Source organism: Urocitellus parryii, chromosome 2 (genome assembly GCF_045843805.1).
Source record: "Urocitellus parryii isolate mUroPar1 chromosome 2, mUroPar1.hap1, whole genome shotgun sequence".
Classification (NCBI taxonomy): domain Eukaryota; kingdom Metazoa; phylum Chordata; class Mammalia; order Rodentia; family Sciuridae; genus Urocitellus; species Urocitellus parryii.
In genome coordinates, this window is record NC_135532.1 from 10,859,631 (window position 1) to 10,880,193 (window position 20,563).

The 20,563-nt window shown below is 37.5% G+C and overlaps 1 protein-coding gene across 2 annotated transcripts in view; it reads right to left on the bottom strand.

Moving 5' to 3' along the window:
* Nucleotides 1–20,563, bottom strand: part of Pcca (propionyl-CoA carboxylase subunit alpha) — a 356,906-nt gene that overhangs the window by 166,999 nt on the left and 169,344 nt on the right. For both annotated transcript variants that reach the window (XM_026399302.2, XM_026399298.2), the window contains exons 13-15: nt 6,385–6,528; nt 4,971–5,045; nt 813–881 (exon numbers count right to left, since the gene is read on the bottom strand). In XM_026399302.2, coding sequence (XP_026255087.1) covers nt 813–881; nt 4,971–5,045; nt 6,385–6,528 — 288 coding nt within the window. The remainder of the gene's footprint in view (nt 1–812; nt 882–4,970; nt 5,046–6,384; nt 6,529–20,563) is intronic.

Genomic DNA, 20,563 nt, shown 5'->3' on the forward strand with positions numbered 1-20,563 from the left:
AAACCATCTTATGAAACAGAGTTTAATAAAGAAAAATTTAAAAAATCATTCCTCAATGTAGATTTAACATTTTTGAGAACACAAGATTTTCAAATAAAATATATAGTTTTAACTACTGTAATACTTTACATATTATAAAGTCTTAAGATTTCAATACTAAAATAAATTAAGTTGATTACTCAATCTAGAAAGTTAAACTTGGAAAAGACAGGTGGACAAACACAAATTATAATCTTCTATAAAATGTAATTGGACTGGGGGTGGAGCTCAGGGGTAGAGCATTTGCTTGGCATACAGGAGGCCTTGGGTTTGACCTCCAGAACCGCAAAGGGAAGAAAAAAAAGAAAAAAAAAAAACTAGAAACTTAACTGTCAAATCAACAAGGTAAGAACTATTAATTTGCAAAGAAAAACTGAATAGGTCAAAAGCATTCCAACAAACACTGCCTATCAGCCCAACTTCTTGATATCACCTGACACTTTTTTACCTTAGGCAATTTTCTAAATTTGCCCCAAAAGCAAACAAAACTTAATGTCTTCTTAGTGCTATGAGCTGGGTTGGTGCCCCTGAGTGGATGTTTGTTGGTGGGGGTGGTGCAGGTGGATGATCTGATTGGGGAGGACAGACAAATGAATATGGTCTTAAAATTTCTTAAGAGAAAAAAATCTGCAGTTTCTATTTTACATCAGCCTATAATTACTTGTTTAATTATAGTACATGATTCAGGTAAAGGCTCTGTGTCAGACTTTTTAACTAAATACGTACATTGTTCAAAAGAACACTGAAAGAAACCATTAAGAAATGGAACTAACTTTTGAAATCATAGGATCATAATAAATGCTGATATCACTTCCTGGTTGGATGCCACTGTCAACCCGGACCTGGGAGGGAGAGAGAAAAATGAAAGGAACTTCATATTGGGCAGAATTTTTTAAAGCCACAAATTTAATTTCCACAGAGAAACTAGATAGTTTCGATCTCAAGTAACATTCCCATTCCTGAACATTAGAAAAAGAACCTCAAAATGCACAGAGACCAACCCGTCTTGATCTGTTAATATGAACTACAAGACACGCTTCTGTTACTAAATGAAGGAACTAAGGAATGAAACGGGGGACTTTATACACCCTACACCAGTGCCCCAGGATGCATCTGCAGCTCTCTGCCTGTGTGGATGACGCCCCTTCTCAGGGGACTCCCTGCCCGATCCCTCTGAGCGGCCCCGGGAAGCCTGAGCCCTGGCTGCCTGCCTCTCAGTGCCAGAACCGTCCTGGCCTTTCACGGCGGCAACACTTTCCTTTCTGCCGCACCCTCTCAACTGTAAAACGCTATTTTCTGTTACTGTTAGTCCCCTGAGGCTTCCGTGTTTACACAGCTTTTCCAATGGCTTTGCTTTGTGAGGACACAGCCCCAATTAGAGTTCTGATTTTGCAATTTTCATGGGGGGAAAAAAACAGCAAAAGTTCAAAATACCCTTTTGAAGAGCCAGATTGCTGTTAACCAGCCAACAAGTTAGTTAGTACATCACTGATTCTTGTTTTCATCTCCCAGTTTGATATCAGCAGCAAGGCACGGAGGTTAGCCATGTAAAACTTCTAAAATGAGCAATTGCTGAGGACAGAGTAGTTATTAAATTATTGTGACCAAGTTTTGGAATCTGAAGTATTTAAAAACTAATCAAAATATGGAGCCTGTCAGGCATATCCTAGGGGTCTTGAGGGTAGAGGAATTTAATCGAAGCTGCTGGAACAGCAGGACTTTGATGCCCAACATTGTATAGGGGTGGGCAGAGAAGAGCCGAAGCTCCCGCTCATCACCTGTGGGAAGAGTGGGCCTCATAAACAGCAGCTCATCTGTCTGCAGCAGGCAGGAAAAGGTCAACACAGCGGCTGTTAGGCCTTTAATATTTTAATTTAGGCAATTATCAAGGGACCGCATGTAGAACCTCTTGTCTAAGATAGCCACGTGAGGGTAAGATGATGGCTTTATTACACAGTGACATCAAAAGATAAGCCATGGTTTCACTCTCTTCAAAAAGAAAAAAAAATTACACCAATATATTTTCCCTGTAAGGTTTTAAAAGAGAACATTATGCCCAGAGGGCTTTTATTTCCAAATTTGCAAACACCAACAAAAATATGGATATTTCTATTCACAGTCATACATGAAAATCTTTAGGTGAAAGCCACTCAGCATATTACAAAACATACTTGGGCTTCTATTTTCTGAAAACATACTTCAGAACATAAACTAAATCCTATTAAATTCCTGGTGTTAATTTTAAAAGTTTTAAAAAGAACTAGAAAAAAATAAATAGAGCAGCTTTGAAACAATGCTATCAGTCTTCACTCTCCCCACATTCAGGTAGCCCCAAAGGGCAACAGACGATCAGGTTACAGAACCAAAAAGATGACTGCGTACTTTAGTTGTCTCCGTTTTAATGCCAAAAAGTTAAAGAACTAACTTTACCATCACGTCACATGTAAAACCACAGCATACTTGCTAATGAGGCTGTGTTCTAAAACCTTTGACTTTCAACATCTCCTATCATTGCTATAAGCTAGTGAGAAATTCTGATGTTTAACTCACCGGTGAAATAACAGGCAATAAAGAATATTTATTACATCCTCCTATAGTTCATAACTTAAAAATATTAATTACCTTGAATAATACCATCCTAAAAGTTAAGTGACTCAGAGCTCCTACATACAACTATGTCTCTCGTATTTACTAAAATCATGATCATGGGAAATACGCCATTTTAATTTAAAAACATATGGGGTAAAAATCAAAATATGTGTAATCAACACACGTAGGCAAATTGACATTTCCAATTTGAAATTGTAACAAAGTATGAAACCCCTGTTCGATAATTTACTGTTTACAAAGTTTTTTCCGAAAAACTAATTTCTAACAATTAAGAGTCAAATCAAGTGCTCATTCCTTCAGGGAAACAAAGGCCATAAAAATTTGCAGTGCTTTAGGAATAAAATCAAATGGAAATTGAACCAATTTTATGCGTAGAACAAAAATGTAGTCTGAAAATAAATTCATAAAATATGATTATCAAGAATTAGAAAGGAAATCTTCATATTTGCCCTATTAATAAATGTCAGGTTTAAAGATGCATGTGAAAAGTACAAACCATAAGTCAACTCTTAAGTATGTATGCTTGTGACCAAAAAAGGTAAGAGTAAACATGGTTCCTCAAGTTAAACTGACTGATCTAGTTTTAATAAGGCAAGGAATAAAACCTAGGACGCTCACAACAAGAACACCCACACAGCTCTGTATGAGATTCCTAAACCACTGCTCAGAAACCCCCAGCATAATTGAAACTGCTTTCTCCAGTACCACAGTGGGCCCTGGGAAGTATCAGACGTCTCCCACCCTTCCTTCTCAATCTACCTCTCCCCCGAAGCCCAACTCCCAGCCCGCCATGTCTACCTGACAAGTGACAGCCCAATCTGATTAAATGCTTCCAAGGGAGGGGACTCATGGGCCTCCATGACAGGCCAAAAGTGATCACCATGGAGATACATAATTACAGCTGTCAACGCATCTACTGTCCTGCTGACATCAATTTGATTGCTCCCAGCAATAATGATAGACAAAGCTTAGTGTGCACTCTCTTGCACCCAATCACTTTATCTATTCCTTGGTCCATTTAGCTGACATGCAACATTCACACAAGCAAATAACAGCAGTAAGCAGAACATTTAAGGCATTTTAATTGTTTTTTCTTTCTATGGATGGCTCACAACTGCAAATGTTATTACATAAAACTCCTGCTGCAGCATTAATTGAAGAAAGATTTGGTGGGACAAAGACTGTAGGGGGTATAGTTTGTCCATTATCACTTGTACTTTCAACAGGTCTCACGTTTGAAAATTGCAAATTACAAAAACTTGCGAGGGCAAAATGTTTGACATCCTGTTAGCTATTACAACGTGGTGAAAACTTCTAACAACTCGAGTAATCATTATCAATTCTTATTTAATACTTTTTTGTTTGATTAAAAAAGTGTTTAGATATGTCCCTATAATACTTATTTTCTCATCTGCTATTTAACGTCACATAATGCCTGTTAAATCTTTACAATTTTTTTTCTGCCTTCAGGCTTTGAACACAGCATGGAGTCTCCCAGCCTAGAAAGGGTCAAGTCCCTTTAGAAAGCACATGGACAAAAACAATTTAAAAAGTGAAATAAATCATATATCCAATAACATCTTCAAATTTAGAATTCTTCCTGTAATCTTTCACCATCTTCTTGCCAGTAATCAAGCTGAATAATCATATTCACAGATGGTGCAGCCCTGTCATCCACCAGCTAACATGGTGTCATATCTGGGCACTTACTACCTTGATTAAGGGAAAGGGAATGTCCTTGTTCTTTTCATGCAACAAAAACTATTTAAAGAGCAGTTATTAAAGATAGAAAGACTGTGGAAAAAAACAGATCACTTTTTCTTAACTGATATAAACAATATGTATTCTTAAAGTCAGCGACACTTAATGGACTGAGGCACACTCCATTTTTCTTAATCCAGTTCAATTAATGGGATGATTTTGTGTTTAAGTTTCTTGACATTTGACTATCTAGGGAAGCTGCATTCTATTTACTGAAAAGATTAAACTGTAACACACACACACAAAAAAAAAAAAATCATTTACAGTTCTTCCTTAGGATTACATGATCTTTTTCGTTACAATTTTCAAAAGAACTGGGAACCTCTTAAACTATCATTTATGTTATCAGATGTCTCTGAGCTTCCCTTGTCAAAAGAATTCTGTCTTTCCTGAACACTCTCAAGTACAAAAAAAATTTTTTTTAAACAAAAACACTGATTCCCCATGAATTACACTTGTCCCTCAATTCACACCCTTTGGTGTTGACTTGCTTTCACATAAAAGTACGACATAAATCAAGATTTTAACCCCTCAGCTGGTATTACAGCTTAATGACTTACACCAGGTAGATGTATCGGCTCTTGGTACTGAGACAATCTCCCAATAGACGGTAAACCAAAAGACTTGTAGGGGTCCTGAAAGTTCAAAGGAAAGGAAGCACAGTCTTTGAAATATAAATCAGCACAAGTAAGGTCAGCTACAACGAAGAAGCATTCATAGCTCTATTTTTAACATACGGTATTTACCGAATCACAGATTTTGGAATGCTACTGTCTTACCCACTAGACAACTCAAAAGTGTATTTAAAAATCAAACAGAACTGCAAGCAGAATTTAGCCTGACCTTGATCGTACTTTATTGTAATTGGTAAAATTCCAACTTTTTATAAAACTTCTTAGAATGCCTTGGGCAAAAATAAAATAACCTAGGCTCTACATCAAAACATACTCAAGTTCAGAACAACAAATGTGCTGCACTAAAGATATTTGTTTTTCTTACTTCTCAAAACAGCTCACATATGGTAAAACTTGAGAATCTGGGCTCTTCAAATAAAGACCTGAAAAGAATCGCTGCACGTGCTGCTAGATATGTATTCCATTTACAAAGATCTTAGATCATCCGAATAAATAATAAGTAAGATCAGTGTCACAAAAAAGACATACCCCTCAACACATGAAGCAGAGCAGGAGGGGCAGTAACAGCCATGACAAAACATTTTTCAAGCTACTTTAAAAAGATTGACACAACATTCAGTAGTCTTAAACATAGATACCACTGATTTTTTTTTTTTTTTCTATATGGACAGACATTTTAGACAGACAGTCTAAAAGTAAAGGTGCCAATGTTGCCTTGCATTCTTGTCTTGATCATTTGGGAAAAAAACCCCACATTTTTAGGTACTGAGTGCTCTATTTCCTGATTCATATAATTATACAGTAATATCAAAATACTGAACTAAGAACTGATGAGTAAAATTATGAAATAAGAATACATGCTTTATGAAAAGCTCATTCAAATTTTAATCATAATGTCCATGTAATCATAAAGGACAAACTAAAAAAAACTGTTGGAAAAAAGATCAGTAAACATGGAATCAATAATAACCTGTACCCAGGGTAGGCTCTTTTGAAAAAGCCCACAGAAAGTTATAACTATTTCTTATTAATAAGGTTGAAAAACAAAAGCAAACAAAATAAAAATAAAACCATAGTCCATTCATGCTCAGAAATGCTCAACCAATGCTTGTTGCCTCTGATTGGAGTGGCAGCTATTCCCACCTGGAAATATATAATTCTTTAAAATTATGGTGAATTACGTGGAAATCATCTAACATTTTTCTGGTTTGATTATGGATTACATAATCAAATACCTGACACAGGACCTAACGCCCTGCATTACCCGTGGGCTAGCTACACCAGGTCTCCTGACTCTGGACACTACCACCATCCTTGCTCCCAGCACCACTGGCTTTACCTCAGCGTAAACCCGGCATTCCACGGCCCAGCCATTGATGGGAATATCAGTTTGTTTGTGCCTGAGCGGGTAACCCTTAGCAACACGGATCATTTCTTGGACAAGGTCCAGGCCAGTGATGCATTCTGTGACAGGATGCTCAACCTGCAAGACCAAGATGTGCCTGTCAGTGGATGAAGAGCAAGGTGTGCAAGTAGAATTAAACAAGAGAGTTTTCAAAAGGTGCTGGGTAAAATGAGGTCAGTTATACTTATCAGTTATACTTGGCTAAAATACCCTCAGACAGGAGAATAAGATGAAAGACTAAACACAATGGGGCACATAAATCATGATAATCAAAAAAATTCAGACCTAAAAAGTATTTGTAAACTATCTGTGTTACTTTTCCCAATTTTGATTTACTTGTGGCCCAACAGTATTTAACAATTTAACTTGAAACTGATTCTCAACTGAAAAACACATTCACACATTCATTGTGCTGCAAGTCTCGCTGTGGCTGATAGTCAGCCTGTTCTGCTACACTTAACATGGCATCTGTAGGGGCCGCTTATGATTTTCCAAAGCACTGGTGGAGCCGCGTCTCAGCCACTGCATGCTTTCACTAACCTGTCCTGACAAGCAGCCAGATTAGCGTGGTCTTGCATCAATGCAGTGCAGCAGAAAGGAGCAGATGGAGCCTGCAGGTTGCTCTCCCTTCAGACTGACCTGGGCAGTGCTTAGCATGCACAATAGCAAAGCAGAGCTAGTGAATCACTCTGCGCTCTCAGCAAATTGTGGAGAACTGCTCAGGTTGGTGCTGTCAAGGGAGTACCTGGCCTTCCACACTAACACATGGGATGCATATGTGCAAAAACATGCACTGACAACGCAGGCACACCAACAGGGATACACGTCATTATAACTTGATCGATCGCCTATAAATTCCTAAACTTGAGATAAAATAAAGCCAATTATGGCGGTACAGAAGATAATCTGCCCATCCTTGAAAATCTTAAAAAAGCTTTAGGACTGTAATAAAACTTTGGCCATAACTGCTGCTTTGATACTGATTTTCTTCCTTATAGAACTTAAGTATGTCCTAAATGCACTTCACAATAGTTACATTGCCATCACATGTCATATTTCATACATGGGCACAGGAAAAGGTCAATGAACAAGCAAATTATCTTTCCATCTTCAACTACACTAATTGAAGGACAGGACTTAGTCATTATAATAATCTTGAAGCTTATCATAAGCAGACAATGCCATGGTTTTGAAAAAAAAAGCTTGGTAAAAATAAACAGATGGCATCCATAATTAGCTCTGTGTGTGTTATGAGTTTGTTTACAGTTTCAACAACATTTTAAGACATTTTGACATAATTTTAATGACAAATCATTGCTAAAATAAGCATCTACCCTTTATAAAATAAATGTGACACTAAATAAAGATATTATTAGATGGTTTAAAATATATTTTTTGAAAGTAAACCATGGTTTGTGAGGAGTAAGACTCCATATGATAAATATAAAAAGAAAGAACGAATGTGAAGTCTCGATTGCTGTTAGAACCCATTTCATGGAAGAATGCATCTCAGCCCTCTGGTCAATAGGAGAAATCTACCCATGCCCACCGCCATGTAAAATGATGCTACGGGCACATCCTTGCTGGGGGAGAAACAATTTAAAAGCTAAGTGAAGGAGTCAAGTTTCCTCTTGCTATGACTACAGCCAGAAAAGTTGAGTAATACACATGAGGCAAGTAAACATGTGTGGAATGAATAAATAAATGGAGGAACAGCAATCCCAGCCATGTCCACAGCAGGTTGCAGAGATAGGCCTGCATCTTGTGGCCCTCCAGAGGTGTTGTCCCCAGCCTGTTCTTTCACATAAGAAAATGCTCACAAAAGCAGAGAATAAACAGAAATGTCTGTGCAGCCATGTGCTGTTGTGTTCATACCACTACGAAGGCTTCAACACCCAAATTTATTTTGGGGCACTATTTTACCTTAGAAGATATCCCTGTAACTATGTAGAAAAGTAAGTACATTAAACTCACTTTGAATGGAAACCAAAAATGGACTCACTTTGTTCCAATCTTGGCCTTGTGTAACAAATATAACATAACATTTCACAATTAGAGAGACTGGACGAATTCAAAACTAAAAGTAGGAAACCAAAAAAATAAGCTTAAAAAGACAAAATCTTTACTTACAGAACTGTCTTAAAAAATATTCATTTAGGGCTGGGCTGTGGCTCAGTGGTAGAGCGCTTGACTAGCATGTGTCAGCTGAACCCTGGGTTCGATCCTCAGAACCACATAAAAATAAGTAAGTAAAATAAAGGTATTGTGTCCATCTACAACTAAAAAAAATATTTTAAAAAAATATTCATTTAGGTACATGTATTGTCAAAGCCCACAAAGTAGTTTCACACATCTGAACTTCTCAGGTAAAATATATCTTCTTTTTTTTTAAATGCCATATCTTTTTTTAATATTTATTTTTTGGTGTAGATGGACACAACACAATGCCTTTATTTTTATGTGGTGCTGAGGATCGAACCCGGGTCCCGCCCGTGCTAGGCGAGCACTCTACCACTGAGCCACAATCCAAGCCCAAATATATTTTCTTTAAAGTAAAACTTAACACTTTTGAAAGAAACCCTTCTCTAGAGATTGAACTCCATAGCTACTCAATAAAATATGAAAATTTCCTTGAGGCCTTGTGGTATCATCAACAGCATCAAGAATCTTCCAGGGGTGACACTGTTCATTAGACACTTCCCCCACTTCTGACGACTCAGCAATGGTTCCTTCTTAACCAGTGACAGATCACAGATACACACTGGAGCAAAATGGCTCCCAGGCCCAAATACAACTGAATAGAAGGTTTTAAAATCTCTTTAGTAAGTAGAAAGGAAGGGAGGGAGAGATAGAGACAGGGAAGGAAGAAAGAAATGGTTAACGGAAACAAAGAGGAAAAATGAGTTAGATTAGTGTCTGCTGAACCAAATGTTCCTCTGGTCTCACCTAGACAAAAAACCTAACTACAGAAGTCTGATGCTAATAAACATCTGTTCCAGTGCTGTTGTGTGAGGGAGGTGTGACTAACACAAGTTTTTTAGACACCACCTCGGCCATTAGTAGGTCACATGCCTTGCTACTCTGCAAGAGGAGGGGTCTTGTGTGCTTCCCCCTTTTGCAAAAGCATCTCTATGGATGGGAATCCCAAGGAGCACACTTTTCAACTTTCAAAAGAACAATTCCCTTACTGTGATTCCACCCTCACTAAGCAGACTTTTGAGAACCTGGCTTCCTGTGGTTTTTCCTATCCAACAAAAATTTTATTGTTCCAAAGAACACATAAATAACGGATTCACTATGTCTTATTTTGCATTGTAGATTAACATATTAGGATTTAAATGCATAGACCTTGTAGTTTAGTCAGCAAGAATAAGCCCTAACCAACACCTCTCCCACCAAAAAAATCACACATACAAAAAAAGGAGTAAGCCCTACCAACTTAGAATTTTTGAATCATCAAAGACAAACTTCTGGTTGAAATATATTCATCACAGTAGAGCCATGCTGCAAGGTTTATTAGCAGTTGATAAATCAGTTGGTACCATCAAATGCCAGATCATGGGATATAATCATGTGCAGGAAGTAGAATGAATTTATACAGTTCTACATACCGACACCAGATGCTCACAAATGGCTATCTTAAAAAAAATAGATCTTCTTGCTATTTAAACTGAGTTTTGTTCAAGCCAGGCACTGTGGCATGTCTATAGTCCTAGCTACTCAGGAGGCTGAGGCAGGAGGATCACTTGAACCCAAGAGTTGGAGGCCAACCTGGGCAACATAGTGAGACCATGTCTTAATTAATTTTTATATTGTTAGTAACCATCAGGCTATTTTTCTAGACCTCTCTGCAGCTCCCTCTTAATTATCTGATGCTATCAAACTGACTTCCCTACAAAATAAGCCCATCAGACACAAAATTGAGGTAAACTAGGCTTTATTTCATCTGAGCACTTAATTTCCCTAGTGATGAACTTAGGAACTAAATCTTTTTGCTGCTCTCCACCTTCATGAGTCTCAGAATTACAATTGCAAATCTGACACTTCAGTTGTCACCTTGAACCTTACACCTCAGTAAATATAAACTAGGAAGAATGTGAAAACTGGTGAGTCCTGAAGTCTCCTCCTATCAGACACTTCCTGAATGACGAAGGGAAACATAGTAAGTATACAACAGAGAAATGTGGAGACACGCCCTGAACCACAGCATCACACCCACAGGGAACCATCCTGGGCCACCCGTGGTCTCACAGAGGCACCTCCATGCCAGAAACATCAGTGTGGGGAATCCCCCCAAATGCAGAGACTAAATCTAGTCAGGAGAAAGCACAGGAAGCCCAGAGGAGGAGGAACACTCCATAAAGTAAAGGGACTGGGCTCTTCAAAACACCAGCACTCCAGGAGAGGTGGTGCACATTAATAATCCCAACAGCCCGAAAGGCCGAGGCAGGAGGATCGTGGGTTGAAGGCCAGCCTCAGCAACTTAGTGAGGTCCTAAGCAACTTAGTGAGACCCTGTCTCTAAATAAAATATTAAAAGGGCTTGGGATATGGCTCAGGGGTTAAGCGCCTCTGGGTTCAATTCCTGGTACAAAAAAGAAAATTCAAGATCATATGGACCAAAAAAGACTGGAATTGTGCAGATTACGATGGATTTATTTCAGATTAAAAGAGAGAAACAATAAGGGCTGAGGATATAGCTCAACTGGCAGAGTGCTTTGCTCATATATGCAAGTCCCTGGGTTCAATTCCCAGCACCAAAAAAAAAAAAAAAAAAAAAGTCATAAAGGAGACACAACTAAATGTAATATGTGATTCTGAGCCAGAATTTCTTTCGTTTACAGTAACAAGCCTTAGTGAGACAACTCATGAAATTTGAATATAATCGGTAGAGAGGATGATAATAATATGCGAATGTTAAAGTACTAATTTTGACAAATACTGTGGTTATATTTTTTTAAAAATTGTCCTATTTTAAGAAACACAGACTTATTTCAAAGTAAAGAGGCATCAGGCCTGCAATTTACTCTGAAATATTTCAGGTAAAGAAAATGTATATGAATACACACTTTATACCTATACATATGTATAGGTGTAAAGAGGGAGAGGGAAGGTGGTAGATGTCGGTGAATACAGAAATCCCCTGTACTTTTGCAACTTTACTATAAGTCTGAAATCATTTCAAATAAAAGTTAATAATCATAAAGTGACATTACTTAAGACTTTATTTTTCATATCACAAAACTTGATTAAAATAAAGATGACTGATCAGCATTCTTTTCTCTCTAATCAGAATCCTCCCACTGTGTCAAATAAAAATAGCTCTCCAACAGCAGATAATGATCATTCAACATGTTTTCTGGGACCTAAACTTTTAAATATTTTACCGTGATATTTACCTAACCAGATAACAAGCAAATCTTCCTCAAGAACAGTGAGATTCAGGCAAAGTTTAACAACATTTATATATTAATTTCAAATGAAAACTGGCAATGAGAAGAGGGGTGGACAGAATCACAGGGATGAAAGGTGTGCTGATCCAGGCAATGACAGAGGGTGGGAAGAGGCACTTGGTGGTCCCTGAACAGAGGGGTCTTTGGCCTTCACTGTCTAGCAGCTAGTGTCCACATGCACACCCTTGCTCAAAACTCCATTATCATTTACAGAGAAAGAACTCGAGACACATTCAAGGGGCATGTGGTGAGAGACTAGAAAGAATGTGTAATTTCCAAATAATGTCATTTTAAATTAATATGATTTTAAGTGACGTCTTTATTAAATATATCCAGTCTAAACGGACAAATGACAAAGAGTTGGTTTGTGAATGCCATCTTTTGTAAGCTTAATCTGTTGGACTCAACTCAAGCAAGCAGTGTAGGTGTTGTCCTCTTATATAAAATTGATTTCATAACGGTGTTTGGCATAATAGGTCTCTACCTTTTTAGCTTCTACCTTTTTAGTTTGTTGTTACTCCCTCGTGAAAAGGATAGCTGATGCCATTATTTTTGGTTCTACTCTTTTGGTTCAGAGAGATTCTTTGTCCAGAACAGAATCTAACATGTACCTATTAAAATTCTGAAGCTTAACCTCCTGAGAATATAGGATTTCAAAATAAAGATCTGAAGTTATTAGATTTTGATCTATAGGAATCAAAGATAAAAAGCATGTTGGGAAATAGGCCCCAACACACCATTCCTGTAAACTCACCTTGAAAATAATGCTGTGTTCAACAGGAGCTGGGAAGACAGCACTGCTTCTACCCTGGAGCTCCCCGGCCGACCGAACAGAGTGAACAGATGAAAACAGGATCAGGGACTGTAGGGACTGAATCGTGTCCCTCCTCCCTCAAAGTCGCATGTAGAAGTTCTAACCCCCACATCTGAGTCTGTATTCCAAAGATAATTAGGCTTAAATGAAGTCATTAGAGTGAGCCATAATCTCACGACTGAAGTCCTTACAGAAGAGGCATTAGGACACAGACACTGCAAAAGGCCAATGTGAAGGCAGAGGGGACCAGCATCTGCAGGCCAAGGAAAGGATCCTCCAAAAGAACCAGCCCCAATGACGCCTTGATCTAGGACTTCCAGCCTCCAGAAGATAACTTATTGTTGAAGCCACCCACCCCAGTCGATGGAGTCCTAGTAAACTAGAAGAACCCCTGTGAAGGATTAAAATACAGATGAAGGACTCCAGATCTCAAAGACAGAGAAGAACTTACCACAAGATTCAAAAAGAGCCCTAGTAACTGTACGGGCCTGACAGACCTGACATGCTTACTTACGCACATCTGTGTGCCAAAAGCTTCTGTGCTGTGACTTTCTCATCAGGCTCAGCAAGTAATACAAGAAAGCTGAGCATGAAGGCATTATATGTCCTACTTTTTATCCTTATCCTACCAGACTGACTTCAAATGTTCCAGAATATCCCAGTTCTGGCTGACTCTAGTCAGCCTAACAACCCTAGCCTCTATTGCTTTAAATATAATTTTAAAAGATCCATTTTTCCCCAGATCCAAAACTTCCCTCTAGCAAGAGGGAAATTTTACAAATTAATTAAAAATCCACTTCCCTATAAATTCTTTTCTTTCTACCAATTATTCTTTCAAATGCTCCAATCCCATTTTTAAAATATTTTAGTCTAGAAAGTCCTTGATTTTTTTTTTTTTTAACATTTAAAACTTCTCTAGCCAGGTATAGTGGTGCTATCTATAATCCTAGCAGCTTGGGAGGCTGAGGCAGGAGGATCTCAAGGTCAAAGCCAGCCTCAGCACAAGTGAGGCACTAAGCAATTAGTGAGACCCTATCTCTAAATAAATACAAAATAGGACTGGGGATGTGGCTCAGTGGTTGAGTGCCCCTGAGTTCAACCCCTGGTACACACACACGCCCCCTGCCAAAAAAAAAAAAAAAAAAAAAAAAACCTACTCTGAACATAGAATGGGGTATTTGCCCAATTATAATCAATTGTCAGAAAATAAAATTTGGGTTGCAATAGTTCTCTGGTGTTGGAGAATTGAACCCAGGATGCATGCCCAGCAAGCACTCAACCACTGAGTTACACTCCAAGCCCTGGGCTGTAATTATTCCCAATTATTTAAAAAATGAAACTGAAAAGGGCAAGAATTAAGTTACTAAAAAAGAATTCCTAAAGCCTTCTGGAATATCAGCTTTCTATACGACACAGAATTCTCTCTGATGGAATATGAGGGTGTTTGGCTTTCATACGTTTTCAACGATTCTATTATGCTTTCTCTTCTCCAAAAAAACAAGATTCCATTCCTTCACTGTAGCAATCAATATAAGCTACTGACTCAGGTCTGACAAAAACAGGACAATGTATATCTCTGTCCTCAAGGATAAAGGAAGAGCCAACTGATCACACTGGGGTTTTAGTTGTTTATCATTAAAGATTTTACTCCTCTATGTGTAGCATGCTCTAATTCCTATCATCTTTGGAGAGTCTATTAAAGGTGGCTTTAAAAAAAAATCTAAACTAAAATCTCAAAATAATCTAACATCTGAAAATTAATAATTGCACACATATGCACACAACTAGAATTTAGAAAGGTGTAATTTGGATATTAATCATATCCAAACATGTAAGCAGAGCTAGCTTATCAATGTAGCAAATACTTTTTATCTATTAGTTGCATTTATGTGTGTGTGGGTGTATGTATACACATATTTATGTTTTAGTTTTCAATAGACCTTTATTTTATTTGTTTATATGTGGTGCTGAGAATCAAACCCAGTGCCTCACACATGCCAGGCAAGTGGTGTACCACCACCACAACCCCAGCCCTCTGTTTCATTTTTAGAAAATTTCCATCTCCACCCCCATCCCCGATTCTTAACACAAATGCTCTATTTATTAAAAGAAATCTCTTTCCTAGTGGTTAATATTGAGTATGTTCATTTGCTTAACAGTAATTTTATAGCTAAATGACAAAAGAATATGAAGTTATTGTGACTCAGTCTACCAACTTTTCAGATGACTACTGACAGGCTTTATTAATAATAATGGCAACATCAGCCCCCTGCAGTGGTGCATGCCTGTACTCCAGCTACTCAGGAGGTTGAGGAAGGAGGATCATCAGTTCGAGGCCAGCCTGAGTATCTTAGTGAGATTCTGTCTCAAAATAAAAAATAAAAAGGGCTGGGGATGTAGTTCAGTGGTAGAGTGCCCCTGGGTTCAACCTCTGGTACCAAATAAATAAATAAATAAATTTAAAAAATTTTAAGATTAGCAATGCAGATGTGTACACACACAGAGATGCATGCCCCAACCCACAACTGGACTTTCCAAAACAAAATAATGATTTCCCAATTGTGGAATAAGAGGATGGTCCCTATCAGAACACAAACTCATAGCCTCGAAGATCAATATAAAGAAATAATAACAAGAAACAAAGCATAAATACAAAAAGGACAGTAGTCTTGAGGAAAATTACAAGCCTCAGAGGCTTGATCCAGTATATCTAATCTGCAATAACAGGTTAGAGAACAAGGGAAAAGATGAGTAGATGGAGGAAAACAATAAATAATAGAAATTTTCCCAAGAATGAAGAATCAAACCCGCACACTGAAAGTGGATCTGGAATACAAGTCAGGGTGATGGACAGATAACCCACACCTAGGTGTAACCTGGTATGGGGGACTGGGAATCAGTGAATTCCAGTGATTAAAAGAAAACCGGGCCAGCTTCCAGACAGCAAGAACTCATTACTTACAATGGAAAAGAAATCAGACTTAATATCAGAAATTAGAACACAGTGGAATTCATGAACTACTGAAAGACAAGAACTGAAACCCAAGAATCCCAAACTCAATCCACTACCATTCCATCTTCAGGCCTAAAGAAACATGTTTGAGGATATGACATTTCAGAACATACGTACACATGTTGCAGCTGAGGAACGTTCAGAGAAAAAAATTCTAAACCAACAAACAAGCTAGAGCAGAAACCTCAACATCAGGGAAAAATGAAGAAGATACAGTAAATAATGAAAGATAATTCCAGTGAGATAATATGAGAAACTGAAAAAGAACTTTAGAAACAGGTAAGTACAAAGCAAAGGCAAAAGTAGCTTGGAAGTATGAAATCAACTCGCGAATCTTTAGTGTTAGAAAGTCAGGGAGCTGGTTACACAGTCTTCACAAATACAATGTTTGTCTGAATAGGATAAAGAACAGAGTAAAATTTTAAAGAACAGAACTTCCAAGTTATCAGTGAGAAGAATAGTTAGTAACCTGATTCAAGCAACAGTAGAAGAAAAAAGAAAACAGAAGCAAAACTGGGAAAAAACTTTAATTTGAAAACAAATAAAAATGATAAAAATAAGCATATTAGATTGAAGCTACATTTTCACATAATAAAAAGGGTCAGATTGGGTGTTTTAAAAATTGGTTATAAACTTAGAAAACAATTAAAAGACATGAAAAATAATACTTTAAAGGATAAGGTATATAAAAAAAGAAAGGTGGACATACAATATGATATAAGTGAACTTTAAAATAAAAGCCCTTAAATATGACAAAGCTACTATTTAATGATAAAGGGTACAAAATTCATGTCATAAATCTACACATGCCAAATTCTACTATAGATAAACATGGAAATATTAGGAATGCAAAGAAAACTTAAAGCTGTATACTGAAATAGTCACATTAAATCATAGAATGTCTGAATCTTGGGTTAAAACAGTCCAGCCAGGGGAGAAAAGGACGGTCAAGGAAACAACACTAGCAAAGCAAATCCAATGCCAGGTTTCAGGTTCTTGGGGCTTTATCGTTGCTACTCTCACACTTTTATATGTTTGAAAATCACCATGAGGAAAAAACAGCCTGACTCGTGGAGCGAGAGAAGAAAGAAGTAAAGAAATGCAAGAAAGATTTGGATCAAGGATTTTTGCTTCAAAGTTTCATTTCTGCCCTAAAATTTTTTTTAAACAAGTGAAATCAGACTCAGATTTTAGACTCAGAAACAGATATATAATGTTTTTCATCACAAATAGTTTTTAAAATAAACATGATTTATTTTTTAGAGCAATTTTACATTAAGAAAAATGAGTTTTAAGTAGAGTTCCCACACCTTTCCTTCTTAAACACCCTCCCCACTGCCCCTATGCAAACATCACGTATTATTGAAACAATTTGCTGCAATAGATAAACCCGTTTCAATATTTTTAGTGAAAGGCTACAATTCACATGCTATGGATGTTGACAAATGCATAATGACATGCATCCATCACGACACGACCACTATTCAGTCCTCCTGAATCCTGCACTCAGAACACCAGAGGAAACAGACTTTCCTCTCTCTGTGTGTGGTGCTGGTCATTCCTGCCCAGAGCTGCAGCTTCCCATCCACCCACTTGTCACTTCAAAGACCCTTCCTGTTTAAAGGATCTCTGCTTGGCTCCCCTCCCTACACTGTGGTGGTTACTCAACAGCTGATGCTAGTTCAAAAAACCAGTAACATGTTAACTCAGCTCTATTTCAAACCCTACAAAAGTGAAATTTTGGGGAAGGGGATCTTTTCACCCACCTAATAGTTCAGAGACTATGGTACCTATGGGTACCTGGACAAAACAAATTCTCAATTTCAAAAAAAGGAAAAGAACCTAACTGTAAGATGAATCAAAATGAAGAAATCACTAATCGTGAAGCTATGGTAAGAGACTGATGGTATCCAAAAAAACAAGATACACATGGTTTAACCCCTGGGAGAGACATGCCCATGAACAACAAAATAAATATGATGATATAAAGTAATAATAAAAATCACAAAAATGAAAATTTAGGGACAAAACAGGATTAGGTATAAATAGACCAATTTCTTTCTTTTTTAAAAAATACTGGAGATAGAACCCAGTAATAGGGCATGTTACCACTGAGGTACATCCCAGTTCTTTTAATTTCCTTTTATTTTTATTTTGAAGCAAGGTCTCACCAAGTTGCCAAGGCCAGCCTCGAACTTACAGTCAGTCCTCCTGCCTCAGCCTCCCAGGTTGCTGGAATTACAGCCATGTACAAATGCACCCAGTTCCATTAATTTTTTAAAAAGGAAAGCAACATATTATTTCAAATTAGAATATAAAGAAAAATGAGGGCAGATGGGTTTTTCATAATCACTTTTCTTCTTGAGAACATATTTTAAGAATTAATATATGTGTAGAAAATTACAAGCATTTATCTAATCATTTAACAATTCCATCACTTTAATTTCTTATGCTAAATATAAATAAAATAAGCTATCCATTGAGGCAATTTTTACCACAGAAAAATAAAAGTAATGAGAAAGAAACAGTTCTCTTGGATAACAAATTATAATACACAGTATACAGATATAATATCTAAAACAGTGTGGTACTAGCACATGAATAAGCAGAAAGATTAAAAAAAAAAAGAAAGTCGGGCTGGGGATGTGGCTCAAGTGGTAGCAAGCTCGCTTGGCATGCGCATGGCACTGGGTTCGATCCTCAGCACCACGTACAAATAAAGATGATGTGTCCGCCGAAAAAACTAAAAAATAAATATTAAAAAATTCATATTCTCTCTCTCTCTCTCTCTCTCTCTCTCTCTCTCTCTCTCTCTTTAAAAAAATAAAAAAAAGAAAGTCAAGTAACAGATCCGCATACACAAGAGAATTCAGCATGCAATGAAGGAGGCAATTCTAATTGGTATGGAAAAACTCACTATGCAATAACAGTTCAATAATCAGGTAGCCATTTTTCAAAAATTAATAAAATAACTTCTAAATGAAGACAGAACTTCACCATGAAAGAAAAATGAGAACTAGATGAATACATAGAAGAAAACTGTGATTTACCATGGAGTAGGAAAAACCAAAGCATGCCACAACAACAGAACTGTGAAAATAAATTCAAATGTCAACCATGAACAAATAAAAACTTCCTTCATATGAAGAAAAAAATAATGTACAAGACAAAAAGACAGGCAACAGATGAGGAGAAAATACCTCCAAATCCTTTCTGTTGCTTTTATATCTGCATTTATTTGTCGATCCTACCAGAGGAAAGAATGGTTGCTAGATTAGAGAAGGGAACAATCACTTGCTCACAGAGCACTGTAGAACCATTCCCCATAATCCAGGCCCCCGTGGACAACATGGTGCAGGCTTGGTGTCCCTAAACTCACAGAGAGGCATGTATCTGGGACAGGAATGCCCAAACCATTGAACTCAGGGCTTATGTAAGAGATATTGGCATATTTTTTCTTCTTCAGCTCTGGGAAGACAGAGCCGAGAATATGTAAACTTTTTTTTTTTTTTTTTAGTTTTTGGCGGACACAACATCTTTGTTTTTTATGTGGTGCTGAGAATCAAACCTGGGCCCCATGCATACCAGGGGAGTGTGCTACTGCTTGAGCCATATCCCCAGCCCAGAATATGCAAACTTTGCTCTGGAATGTAAGCAAACCCTCTGGCAAGAGGAGAGGAAGCCCCCTCCATTGAACAAGTTCATGTACCAACCTGGACTGTCAACAAATGGTTCTGAGAAAACAAAGACTTCTTCTCCATAGCTCTCTGTCTTTAGGGTTGTTATCCCTTCATCTAGGAGCTGGGGGTCAGGGGTGGGGAGATTGTGGGAGTCTTTGCTTAGAAAACCCCAGTCCTACAGAAATGTCAAATACTCATAGAACTATCAAAAACTAAAGGACATTCTACAACTCAATAAGAAAACTCAAAGGGTAAAGGATCTAATAGTCAACCCACAGAACAGAAAATGTGAATGAATCTATGAAGAAAAATTCAACCCACTCATAGTAAGGAAATAAAAATAAAAACAATATTCCATTTTTCACTCTCATACAGGCAAAGATCACTTTTGGCCAGGGAGAGAAGAAACAAGCTCTCCTGTAATTTCAAGGCAACCTGAAAATACTTAATAAAAGTTCATATTGTGGGGCTGGGGTTGTGGCTCATTGGTAGAGTGCTTGCCTTGCATGTGCAAGGCCCTGGGTTCGATCCTCAGCACTGCATAAAAATAATAAAGAAATAAATAATAAAATTTTGTGTCCAACAACGACTACAAAAAATAATTTTTTTTAAAAAGTACATATTGCTTTCCTGGAAATTCTGCACACTTACACGCAAAACGGATGTAGAGGGTTCCTGGTAACTGCAATATGACTAGACATCTATTCAACAGGCTATTGCAAGTCATTAAAATAAAGGTTATAATGTTTTAAGTTAAATATGCCACACTCCTGAAGATGTCATGTTAAGTAAAACAGAGTTTACTTCTACAGAGGAAAATAAACAGCTGTGACAAAATGTGGTACAGAGTGGAGGGAAGAGGTACAGATCATAGGCTGGGGTACAGCTCAGAGGCGGAATGTGTTCTTAGCTGGATTAGAACCTCAGCACCAGAAAAACGACAGCTCAATGTGGTATGGAGAGTCACTATTCCAATTTTCTATACATCTGTTTGGATTTTTTGTTTTTTGTTTTTAGACAGAATACTACCAATTCTATTACCATTCCATAAACTAAGGAACTGAAATTTAAGCAAGATTATAATGATATACTTCATTAAAATAGCATATTAATAAATCATCTTTTTGATAGAGTATTATTCCATCTCTCCATCT